Genomic DNA, 14,098 nt, shown 5'->3' with positions numbered 1-14,098 from the left:
GTTCCCTCGTCCCATCACTGACCACACAGTTCCCCTGTCCCATCACTGACCACACAGTTCCCCCGTCCCATCACTGACCACACAGTACCCCTGTCCCATCACTGACCACAGAGTTCCCCCGTCCCATCACTGACCACACAGTTCCCTCGTCCCATCACTGACCACACAGTTCCCTCGTCCCATCACTGACCACACAGTTCCCCCGTCCCATCACTGACCACACAGTTCCCCCGTTCCATCACCGACCACACAGTTCCTCCGTCCCATCACTGACCACACAGTTCGCCCGTCCCATCACTGACCACACAGTTCCCCCGTCCCATCACTGACCACACAGTTCCTCCGTCCCATCACTGACCACACAGTACCCCTGTCCCATCACTGACCACAGAGTTCCCCCGTCCCATCACTGACCACACAGTTCCCTCGTCCCATCACTGACCACACAGTTCCCCCGTCCCATCACTGACCACACAGTTCCCCGTCCCATCACTGACCACACAGTACCCCTGTCCCATCACTGACCACAGAGTGCCTCCGTCCCATCACTGACCACACAGTACCCCTGTCCCATCACTGACCACAGAGTTCCCCCGTCCCATCACTGACCACACAGTTCCTCCATCCCATCACGGACCACACAGTTCCCCCATCCCATCACTGACCACACAGTACCCCTGTCACATCACTGACCACAGAGTTCCCCCGTCCCATCACTGACCACACAGTACCCCTGTCCCATCACTGACCACACAGTACCCCTGTCCCATCACTGACCACAGAGTTCCTCTGTCCCATCACTGACCACACAGTTCCCCCATCCCATCACTGACCACACAGTTCCTACGTCCCATCACTGACCACACAGTACCCCTGTCCCATCACTGACCACAGAGTTCCCCCATCCCATCACTGACCACACAGTTCCCTCGTCCCATCACTGACCACACAGTTTCCCCCGCCCCATCACTGACCACACCGTTCCTCTCGTCCCATCACTGACCACAGAGTGCCTCCGTCCCATCACTGACCACACAGTTCCCCCGTCCCATCACTGACCACACAGTTCCCTCGTCCCATCACTGACCACACAGTTCCCCCGTCCCATCACTGACGACACAGTTCCCCCGTTCCATCACTGACCACAGAGTTCCCCCGTCCCATCACTGACCACACAGTTCCCCCGTTCCATCACTGACCACACAGTTCCTCTGTCCCATCACTGACCACACAGTTCCCCCGTCCCATCACTGACCACACCGTTCCTCTTGTCCCATCACTGACCACACCGTTCCTCTCGTCCCATCACTGACCACAGAGTGCCTCCGTCCCATCACTGACCACACAGTTCCCCCTCCCATCACTGACCACACAGTTCCCCCGTCCCATCACTGACCACACAGTTCCTCCGTCCCATCACTGACCACACAGTTCCCCCATCCCATCACTGACCACACAGTACCCCTGTCACATCACTGACCACAGAGTTCCCCCGTCCCATCACTGATCACACAGTACCCCTGTCCCATCACTGACCACAGAGTTCCCCTGTCCCATCACTGACCACACAGTACCCCTGTCCCATCACTGACCACAGAGTTCCCCCGTCCCATCACTGACCACACAGTTCCCTCGTCCCATCACTGACCACACAGTTCCCCCGTCCCATCACTGACCACACAGTTCCCCCGTTCCATCACTGACCACACAGTTCCTCTGTCCGATCACTGACCACACAGTTCCCCCGTCCCATCACTGACCACACCGTTCCTCTTGTCCCATCACTGACCACACCGTTCCTCTCGTCCCATCACTGACCACAGAGTGCCTCCGTCCCATCACTGACCACACAGTTCCCCCTCCCATCACTGACCACACAGTTCCCCCGTCCCATCACTGACCACACAGTTCCTCCGTCCCATCACTGACCACACAGTTCCCCCATCCCATCGCTGACCACACAGTACCCCTGTCACATCACTGACCACAGAGTTCCCCCGTCCCATCACTGATCACACAGTACCCCTGTCCCATCACTGACCACAGAGTTCCCCTGTCCCATCACTGACCACACAGTACCCCTGTCCCATCACTGACCACAGAGTTCCCCCGTCCCATCACTGACCACACAGTTCCCTCGTCCCATCACTGACCAAACAGTTTCCCCCGTCCCATCACTGACCACACAGTTCCCCTGTCCAATCACTGACCACAGAGTTCCCCCGTCCCATCACTGACCACACAGTACCCCTGTCCCATCACTGACCACAGAGTTCCCCTGTCCCATCACTGACCACACAGTACCCCTGTCCCATCACTGACCACACAGTTCCCTCGTCCCATCACTGACCACACAGTTCCCCCGTCCAATCACTGACCACACAGTTCCTCCGTCCCATCACTGACCACACAGTTCGCCCGTCCCATCACTGACCACACAGTTCCCCCATCCCATCACTGACCACACAGTTCCTACGTCCCATCACTGACCATACAGTACCCCTGTCCCATCACTGACCACAGAGTTCCCCCGTCCCATCACTGACCACACAGTTCCCTCGTCCCATCACTGACCACACAGTTCCCCCGTCCCATCACTGACCACACAGTTCCCCCGTCCCATCACTGACCACACAGTACTCCTGTCCCATCACTGACCACAGATTTCCCCTGTCCCATCACTGACCACACAGTACCCCTGTCCCATCACTGACAACAGAGTTCCCCCGTCCCATCACTGACCACACATTTCCCTCGTCCCATCACTGACCACAGAGTTCCCCTGTCCCATCACTGACCACACAGTACCCCTGTCCCATCACTGACCACAGAGTTCCCCTGTCCCATCACTGACCACACAGTACCCCTGTCCCATCACTGACCACAGAGTTCCCCCGTCCCATCACTGACCACACAGTTCCCTCGTCTCATCACTGACCACACAGTTCCCCCGTCCCATCACTGACCACACAGTTCCCCGTCCCATCACTGACCACACAGTTCCTCCGTCCCATCACTGACCACACAGTTCGCCCGTCCCATCACTGACCACACAGTTCCCCCGTTCCATCACTGACCACACAGTTCCTCCGTCCCATCACTGACCACACAGTACCCCTGTCCCATCACTGACCACAGAGATCCCCCGTCCCATCACTGACTACACAGTTCGCCCGTCCCATCACTGACCACACAGTTCCCCCATCCCATCACTGACCACACAGTTCCTACGTCCCATCACTGACCACACAGTACCCCTGTCCCATCACTGACCACAGAGTTCCCCTGTCCCATCACTGACCACACAGTACCCCTGTCCCATCACTGACCACAGAGTTCCCCCGTCCCATCACTGACCACACAGTTCCCTCGTCCCATCACTGACCACACAGTTCCCCTGTCCCATCACTGACCACACAGTTCCCCCATCCCATCACTGACCACACAGTACCCCTGTCCCATCACTGACCACACAGTATCCCTGTCCCATCACTGACCACAGAGTTCCCCTGTCCCATCACTGACCACACAGTACCCCTGTCCCATCACTGACCACAGAGTTCCCCCGTCCCATCACTGACCACACAGTTCCCTCGTCTCATCACTGACCACACAGTTCCCCCGTCCCATCACTGACCACACAGTTCCCCCGTCCCATCACTGACCACACAGTTCCCCGTCCCATCACTGACCACACAGTTCCCCCGTCCCATCACTGACGACACAGTTCCCCCGTCCCATCACTGACCACAGAGATCCCCCGTCCCATCACTGACCACACAGTTCCCCCGTCCCATCACTGACCACACAGTTCCTCTGTCCCATCACTGACCACACAGTTCCCCCGTCCCATCACTGACCACACCGTTCCTCTTGTCCCATCACTGACCACACCGTTCCTCTCGTCCCATCACTGACCACAGAGTGCCTCCGTCCCATCACTGACCACACATTTCCCTCGTCCCATCACTGACCACAGAGTTCCCCTGTCCCATCACTGACCACACAGTACCCCTGTCCCATCACTGACCACAGAGTTCCCCTGTCCCATCACTGACCACAGAGTTCCCCCGTCCCATCACTGACCACACAGTTCCCTCGTCCCATCACTGACCACACAGTTCCCCTGTCCCATCACTGACCACACAGTTCCCCCGTCCCATCACTGACCACACAGTACCCCTGTCCCATCACTGACCACAGAGTTCCCCCGTCCCATCACTGACCACACAGTTCCCTCGTCCCATCACTGACCACACAGTTCCCTCGTCCCATCACTGACCACACAGTTCCCCCGTCCCATCACTGACCACACAGTTCCCCCGTTCCATCACCGACCACACAGTTCCTCCGTCCCATCACTGACCACACAGTTCGCCCGTCCCATCACTGACCACACAGTTCCCCCGTCCCATCACTGACCACACAGTTCCTCCGTCCCATCACTGACCACACAGTACCCCTGTCCCATCACTGACCACAGAGTTCCCCCGTCCCATCACTGACCACACAGTTCCCTCGTCCCATCACTGACCACACAGTTCCCCCGTCCCATCACTGACCACACAGTTCCCCGTCCCATCACTGACCACACAGTACCCCTGTCCCATCACTGACCACAGAGTGCCTCCGTCCCATCACTGACCACACAGTACCCCTGTCCCATCACTGACCACAGAGTTCCCCCGTCCCATCACTGACCACACAGTTCCTCCATCCCATCACTGACCACACAGTTCCCCCATCCCATCACTGACCACACAGTACCCCTGTCACATCACTGACCACAGAGTTCCCCCGTCCCATCACTGACCACACAGTACCCCTGTCCCATCACTGACCACACAGTACCCCTGTCCCATCACTGACCACAGAGTTCCTCTGTCCCATCACTGACCACACAGTTCCCCCATCCCATCACTGACCACACAGTTCCTACGTCCCATCACTGACCACACAGTACCCCTGTCCCATCACTGACCACAGAGTTCCCCCATCCCATCACTGACCACACAGTTCCCTCGTCCCATCACTGACCACACAGTTTCCCCCGCCCCATCACTGACCACACCGTTCCTCTCGTCCCATCACTGACCACAGAGTGCCTCCGTCCCATCACTGACCACACAGTTCCCCCGTCCCATCACTGACCACACAGTTCCCTCGTCCCATCACTGACCACACAGTTCCCCCGTCCCATCACTGACGACACAGTTCCCCCGTTCCATCACTGACCACAGAGTTCCCCCGTCCCATCACTGACCACACAGTTCCCCCGTTCCATCACTGACCACACAGTTCCTCTGTCCCATCACTGACCACACAGTTCCCCCGTCCCATCACTGACCACACCGTTCCTCTTGTCCCATCACTGACCACACCGTTCCTCTCGTCCCATCACTGACCACAGAGTGCCTCCGTCCCATCACTGACCACACAGTTCCCCCTCCCATCACTGACCACACAGTTCCCCCGTCCCATCACTGACCACACAGTTCCTCCGTCCCATCACTGACCACACAGTTCCCCCATCCCATCACTGACCACACAGTACCCCTGTCACATCACTGACCACAGAGTTCCCCCGTCCCATCACTGATCACACAGTACCCCTGTCCCATCACTGACCACAGAGTTCCCCTGTCCCATCACTGACCACACAGTACCCCTGTCCCATCACTGACCACAGAGTTCCCCCGTCCCATCACTGACCACACAGTACCCCTGTCCCATCATTGACCACAGAGTTCCCCCGTCCCATCACTGACCACACAGTTCCCTCGTCCCATCACTGACCAAACAGTTTCCCCCGTCCCATCACTGACCACACAGTTCCCCTGTCCAATCACTGACCACAGAGTTCCCCCGTCCCATCACTGACCACACAGTACCCCTGTCCCATCACTGACCACAGAGTTCCCCTGTCCCATCACTGACCACACAGTACCCCTGTCCCATCACTGACCACACAGTTCCCTCGTCCCATCACTGACCACACAGTTCCCCCGTCCAATCACTGACCACACAGTTCCTCCGTCCCATCACTGACCACACAGTTCGCCCGTCCCATCACTGACCACACAGTTCCCCCATCCCATCACTGACCACACAGTTCCTACGTCCCATCACTGACCACACAGTACCCCTGTCCCATCACTGACCACAGAGTTCCCCCGTCCCATCACTGACCACACAGTTCCCTCGTCCCATCACTGACCACACAGTTCCCCCGTCCCATCACTGACCACACAGTTCCCCCGTCCCATCACTGACCACACAGTACCCCTGTCCCATCACTGACCACAGATTTCCCCTGTCCCATCACTGACCACACAGTACCCCTGTCCCATCACTGACAACAGAGTTCCCCCGTCCCATCACTGACCACACATTTCCCTCGTCCCATCACTGACCACAGAGTTCCCCTGTCCCATCACTGACCACACAGTACCCCTGTCCCATCACTGACCACAGAGTTCCCCTGTCCCATCACTGACCACACAGTACCCCTGTCCCATCACTGACCACAGAGTTCCCCCGTCCCATCACTGACCACACAGTTCCCTCGTCTCATCACTGACCACACAGTTCCCCCGTCCCATCACTGACCACACAGTTCCCCGTCCCATCACTGACCACACAGTTCCTCCGTCCCATCACTGACCACACAGTTCGCCCGTCCCATCACTGACCACACAGTTCCCCCGTTCCATCACTGACCACACAGTTCCTCCGTCCCATCACTGACCACACAGTACCCCTGTCCCATCACTGACCACAGAGATCCCCCGTCCCATCACTGACCACACAGTTCGCCCGTCCCATCACTGACCACACAGTTCCCCCATCCCATCACTGACCACACAGTTCCTACGTCCCATCACTGACCACACAGTACCCCTGTCCCATCACTGACCACAGAGTTCCCCTGTCCCATCACTGACCACACAGTACCCCTGTCCCATCACTGACCACAGAGTTCCCCCGTCCCATCACTGACCACACAGTTCCCTCGTCCCATCACTGACCACACAGTTCCCCCGTCCCATCACTGACCACACAGTTCCCCCGTCCCATCACTGACCACACAGTACCCCTGTCCCATCACTGACCACACAGTATCCCTGTCCCATCACTGACCACAGAGTTCCCCTGTCCCATCACTGACCACACAGTACCCCTGTCCCATCACTGACCACAGAGTTCCCCCGTCCCATCACTGACCACACAGTTCCCTCGTCTCATCACTGACCACACAGTTCCCCCGTCCCATCACTGACCACACAGTTCCCCCGTCCCATCACTGACCACACAGTTCCCCGTCCCATCACTGACCACACAGTACCCCTGTCCCATCACTGACCACAGAGTGCCTCCGTCCCATCACTGACCACAGAGTTCCCCCGTCCCATCACTGACCACACAGTACCCCTGTCCCATCACTGACCACAGAGTTCCCCTGTCCCATCACTGACCACACAGTACCCCTGTCCCATCACTGACCACAGAGTTCCCCCGTCCCATCACTGACCACAGAGTACCCCTGTCCCATCACTGACCACAGAGTTCCCCTGTCCCATCACTGACCACACAGTACCCCTGTCCCATCACTGACTACACATTTCCCCCGTCACATCAGTGACCACACATTACCCCTGTCCCATCACTGACCACAGAGTTCCTCTGTCCCATCACTGACCACACAGTACCCCTGTCCCATCACTGACCACAGAGTTCCCCCGTCCCATCACTGACCACACAGTACCCCTGTCCCATCACTGACCACAGAGTTCCACCGTCCCATCACTGACCACACAGTTCTCTCGTCCCATCACTGACCACACAGTTTCCCCTGTCCCATCACTGACCACACAGTTCCCCTGTCCCATCACTGACCACAGAGTTCCCCCGTCCCATCACTGACCACACAGTACCCCTGTCCCATCACTGACCACAGAGTTCCCCTCTCCCATCACTGACCACACAGTACCCCTGTCCCATCACTGACCACAGAGTTCCCCCGTCCCATCACTGACCACACAGTACCCCTGTCCCATCACTGACCACACAGTATCCCTGTCCCATCACTGACCACAGAGTTCCCCTGTCCCATCACTGACCACACAGTACCCCTGTCCCATCACTGACCACAGAGTTCCCCCGTCCCATCACTGACCACACAGTTCCCTCGTCCCATCACTGACCACACAGTTCCCCCGTCCCATCACTGACCACACAGTTCCTCCATCCCATCACTGACCACACAGTTCGCCCATCCCATCACTGACCACACAGTTCCCCCATCCCATCACTGACCACACAGTTCCTCCGTCCCATCACTGACCACACAGTTCCCCTGTCCCATCACTGACCACACAGTACCCCTGTCCCATCACTGACCACACAGTACCCCTGTCCCATCACTGACAACAGAGTTCCCCCGTCCCATCACTGACCACACATTTCCCTCGTCCCATCACTGACCACAGAGTTCCCCTGTCCCATCACTGACCACACAGTACCCCTGTCCCATCACTGACCACAGAGTTCCCCCGTCCCATCACTGACCACACAGTTCCCTCGTCCCGTCACTGACCACACAGTTCCCCCGTCCCATCACTGACCACACAGTTCCCCCGTCCCATCACTGACCACACAGTTCCTCCGTCCCATCACTGACCACACAGTTCGCCCGTCCCATCACTGACCACACAGTTCCCCCGTCCCATCACTGACCACACAGTTCCTCCGTCCCATCACTGACCACACAGTACCCCTGTCCCATCACTGACCACAGAGTTCCCCCGTCCCATCACTGACCACACAGTTCCCTCGTCCCATCACTGACCACACAGTTCCCCTGTCCCATCACTGACCACACAGTTCCCCGTCCCATCACTGACCACACAGTACCCCTGTCCCATCACTGACCACAGAGTTCCCCCGTCCCATCACTGACCACACAGTTCCCTCGTCCCATCACTGACCACACAGTACCCCTGTCCCATCACTGACCACAGAGTTCACCCGTCCCATCACTAACCACACAGTTCCCTCGTCCCATCACTGACCACAGAGTGCCTCCGTCCCATCACTGACCACACAGTTCCCCCGTCCCATCACTGACCACACAGTTCCCCTGTCCCATCACTGACCACAGAGTTCCCCTGTCCCATCACTGACCACAGAGTTCCCCTGTCCCATCACTGACCACACAGTACCCCTGTCCCATCACTGACCACAGAGTTCCCCTGTCCCATCACTGACCACACAGTACCCCTGTCCCATCACTGACCACAGAGTTCCCCCGTCCCATCACTGACCACACAATACCCCTGTCCCATCACTGATCACAGAGTTCCCCCGTCCCATCACTGACCACACAGTATCCCTGTCCCATCACTGACCACACAGTACCCCTGTCCCATCCCTGACCACAGAGTTCCCCTGTCCCATCACTGACCACACAGTACCCCTGTCCCATCACTGACCACAGAGTTCCCCCGTCCCCACACTGACCACACAGTTCCCCCCTCCCATCACTGACCACACAGTTCCCCCGTCCCATCACTGACCACACAGTTCCCCCGTCCCATCACTGACCACACAGTTCCCCCGTCCCATCACTGACCACACAGTTCCCCCGTCCCATCACTGACCACACATTTCCTCCGTCCCTTCACTGACCACAAGGTTCCCCCGTCCCATCACTGACCACACATTTCCCCCGTCCCATCACTGACCACACAGTACCGCTGTCCCATCACTGATGGTTTATAACCCAGAGAGTTAGGGATAACTATTGGCACAGGACACAGGGGAGACCTGACCCGGTGACAGTGGGATCTATTACACCTGAAAGACGGCACCTCCGACAGTGCGGCGCTCCCTCAGTACTGCCCCTCCGAAAGTGCGGCGCTCCCTCAGTACTGCCCCTCCGACAGTGCGGCACTCCCTCAGTACTGCCCCTCCGACAGTGCTGCGCTCCCTCAGTACTGCCCCTCCGACAATGCGGCACTCCCTCAGTACTGCCCCTCCGACAGTGCGGCGCTCCCTCAGTACTGCCCCTCCGACAGTGCGGCGCTCCCTCAGTACTGCCCCTCCGACAGTGCGGCGCTCCCTCAGTACTGTCCCTCCGACAGTGCGTCGCTCCCTCAGTACTGCCCCTCTGACAGTGCAACGCTCCCTCAGTACTGCACTGGGAATATCGGCCTGGATGCTGGTTTGAACCCACGACCTTCTGACTCAGAGGTGAGAGTGCTGCCCCCTGAGCTACAGCTGATATGGTAGTTAGCCTGAGTTAATAGGACAACAATGCTTGAATGTTTTTGGATGTGTTTTCTTCATTAACCAAGCTGCTGGTATGTTTATCCAATCTCTCTCTCTCTCTTGCTCTTTATTTTCACGCCAGCATTTTGGGAGATCTCGCTACAAGGTAAATGGTGCAGCTTTTGACATTCACAGCCTCGTCGTCCCTTAGACATTCCATCTCCTCTTGCGTCGGCCATTGCTTGTTAATAAAAATATAAGAACAGAAGACCATAAGAAATAGGAGCAGGAGTAGGCCATACGGCCCCTCGAGCCTGCTCCGCCATTTAATACGATCATGGCTGATCTGATCATGGACTCAGGTCCACTTCCCCGCCCGCTCCCCATAACCTCTTATCAGTTAAGAAACTGTCTTAAATCTATTCAATGTCCCAGCCTCCACAGCTCTCTGAGGCGGCAAATTCCACAGATTTACAACCCTCTGAGAGAAGAAATTTCTCCTCATCTCAGTTTTAAATGGGCGGCCCCTTATTCTAAGAATAGCCCTCTAGTTCTAGTCTCCCCCATCAGTGGAAACATCCTCTCTGCATCCACCTTGTCGAGCCCCCTCATAATCTTATACGTTTCGATAAGATCACCTCTCATTTTTCTGAATTCCAATGAGTAGAGGCCCAAACTGCTCAACTTTTACTCATAAGTCAACCCCCTCATCTCCGGAATCAACTTAGTGAACCTTCTCTGAACTGTCTCCAAAGCAAGTATATCCTTTCTTATAAATGGAAACCAAAACTGCACGCAGTATTCCAGGTGTGGCCTCACCAATACCCTGTATAACTGTAGCAAGACTTCCCTGCTTTTATACTCCATCCCCTTTGCAATGAAGGCCAAGATACCATTGGCCTTCCTGATCACTTGCTGTACTTGCATACTAACCTTTTGTGTTTCATGCACAAGTACCCCCAGGTCCCGCTGTACTGCGGCACTTTGCAATCTTTCGCCATTTAAATAATAACTTGCTCTTCGATTTTTTTCTGCCAAAGTGGATAACCTCACACTTTCCCATGTTATAATCCGTCTGCCAAATTTTTGCCCACTCACTTAGCCTGTCTATATCCCTTTGCAGATTTGTTGTGTCCTCCTCACACATTGCTTTTCCTCCCATCTTTGTATCATCAGCAAACTTGGCTACGTTACACTCGGTCCCTTCTTCCAAGTCATTAATATAGATTCTAAATAGTTGAGGCCCCAGCACTGATCCCTGCGGCACCCCACTAGTCACTGTTTGCCAACCGGAAAATGACCCATTTATCCCGACTCTCTGTTTTCTGTTAGTTAGCTAATCCTCTATCCATGTAATAAATTACCCCCAACCCCGTGAACTTTTACCTTGTACAGTAACCTTTTGTGTGGCACCTTATCGAATGCCTTCTGGAAATCCAAATACACCACATCCACTGGTTCCCACTTATCCACCCTGCTCATTACATCCTCAAAGAACTCCAACAAATTTATCAAACATGATTTCCTTTTCATAAAACCATGCTGACTCTGCTTGATTGAATTATGCTTTTCCAAATGTCCTGCTACTGCTTCCTTAATAATAGACTTCAGCATTTTCCCAACGACACATGTTAGGCTAACTGGTCTATAATTTCCTGCTTTCTGTCTGCCTCCTTTTTTAAATAGGGGAGTTACATTTGCAGTTTTCCAATCCGTTGGGACCTCCCCAGAATCCAGGGAATTTTGGTAGATTACAATTAATGCATCCACTATCTCTGCAGCCACCTCATTTAAGACCCTGGGATGCAGGCCATCAGGTCCAGGGGACTTGTCTGCCATTAAACCCATTATTTTACCGAGTACTACTTCATTAGTGATAGTGATTGTGTTAAGTTCATCATCATAGGCAGTCCCTCGGAATCGAGGAAGACTTGCTTCCACTGTAAAAGTGAGTTCTCAGATGCCTGAACAGTCCAATACGAGAACCACAGTCTCTGTCACAGGTGGGACAGACAGTGGTTGAAGGAAAGGGTGGGTGGGACTGGTTTGCCGCACGCTCCTTCCGCTGCCTGCGCTTGCTTTCTGCATGCTCTCGGCGACGAGACTCGAGGTGCTCAGCGCCCTCCCGGATGCAACTCCTCCACTTAGGGCGGTCTTTGGCCAGGGACTCCCAGGTGTCGGTGGGGATGTTGCACTTTATAAGGGAGGCTTTGAGGGTGTCCTTGTAATGTTTCCTCTGCCCACCCTTGGCTTCTTTGCCGTGAAGGAGTTCCGAGTAGAGTGCTTGCTTTGGGAGTCTCGTGTCTGGCATGCGAACAACGCGGCCTGCCCAGCGGAGCTGATCGAGTGTGGTCAGTGCTTCAATGCTGGGGATGTTGGCCTGGTCGAGGACGCTAACGTTGGTGCGTCTGTCCTCCCAGGGGATTTGTAGGATCTTGAGGAGGAATCGTTGATGGGATATTTCTCCAGCGACTTGAGGTATCTACTGTACATGGTCCATGTCTCTGATCCATACAGGAGGGCAGGTATTACTACAGCCCTGTAGACCATGAACTTGGTGGTAGATTTGAGGGCCTGGTCTTCAAACACTCTTTTCCTCAGGCGGCCGAAGGCTGCACTGGTGCACTGGAGGTGTTGTTGAATATCCTCATTAATGTCTGCCCTTGTTGATAAGAGGCTCCCGAGGTATGGGAAATGGTCCACGTTGTCCAGGGCCACGCCGTGGATCTTGATGACTGGGGGGCTGTGCTGTGCGGCGAGGACAGGCTGGTGGAGGACCTTTGTCTTACGGATGTTTAGCGTAAGGCCCATGCTTTCATACACCTCAGTAAATACGTCGACTATATCTTGGAGTTCAGTCTCTGAATGTGCGCAGACGCAGGGGTCATCCGCGTACTGTAGCTCGACGACAGAGTTTGGGGTGGTCTTGGACCTGGCCTGGTGACAGCAAAGGTTGAACAGGTTCCCACTGGTTCTGTAGTTTAGTTCCATTCCAGCGGGGTGCTTGTTGACTGTGAGGTGGAGCATGGCAGCGAGGAAGATTGAGAGGAGGGTTGGGGCGATGACGCAGCCCTGTTTGACCCTGGTCCAGACGTGGATTGGGTCCGTAGTGGATCCGTTGGTAAGGATCGTGGCCTGTATGTCGTCGGGAGCAGGCGGAGGATGGTGACGAACTTTTGGGGGCATCCGAAACAGAGGAGGACGCTCCATAGACCCTTGTGGTTGACAGTGTCAAAGGCCTTTGTCAGGTCGAAGAAGGCCATGTACAAGGGCTGGTGCTGCTCCCTGCATTTTTCCTGCAGCTGTCGCACTGCAAAGATCATGTCTGTTGTGCCCCGTAGGGGATGATATCCGCACTGCGACTCCGGGAGGAGCTCCTCGGCCACGGGAAGAAGACGGTTGAGGAGAACTCTAGTGACAACTTTCCCAGTGGCTGATAGCAGGGAGATTCCCCTCAAGTTGCCGCAGTCGGACTTGTCCCCTTTTTAAAAATGGTCACAATCACTGCATCTCTGAGATCTCCCGGCATGCTCTCCTCCCTCCAGATGAGAGAGATGAGATCGTGTATCCGCGCCAACAGTGCCTCTCCGCCATACTTAGCGCCTCAGCAGGGATTCCATCCGCACCCGCAGCCTTGTTGTTTTTAAGCTGTCCTATGGCTTTTCCTATCTCATGCAGTGTTGGGGTCTCACTGAGTTGGTGGCAGGTCGCATGCTGCGGGATGGAGTCGAGAACACTCCAGTCAAAGGCAGAGTCTCGATTGAGGAGATCTTCGAAATGCTCCCTCCCTATAGCCCCTTGATTATCCACTATTGGGATGTTTTAGTGT

At 55.6% G+C, this 14,098-nt stretch overlaps 1 protein-coding gene across 1 annotated transcript in view; it reads left to right on the top strand.

Moving 5' to 3' along the window:
• Positions 1–14,098, top strand: part of arrb1 (arrestin, beta 1) — a 192,760-nt gene that overhangs the window by 172,825 nt on the left and 5,837 nt on the right. The window contains exon 14 of the mRNA XM_070891352.1: positions 10,412–10,435. Coding sequence (XP_070747453.1) covers positions 10,412–10,435 — 24 coding nt within the window. The remainder of the gene's footprint in view (positions 1–10,411; positions 10,436–14,098) is intronic.

The sequence above is a fragment of the Pristiophorus japonicus genome, chromosome 10 (assembly GCF_044704955.1).
Source record: "Pristiophorus japonicus isolate sPriJap1 chromosome 10, sPriJap1.hap1, whole genome shotgun sequence".
Taxonomy (NCBI): Eukaryota; Metazoa; Chordata; class Chondrichthyes; family Pristiophoridae; genus Pristiophorus; species Pristiophorus japonicus.
This window is presented reverse-complemented; position numbering and strand designations above follow the sequence as displayed.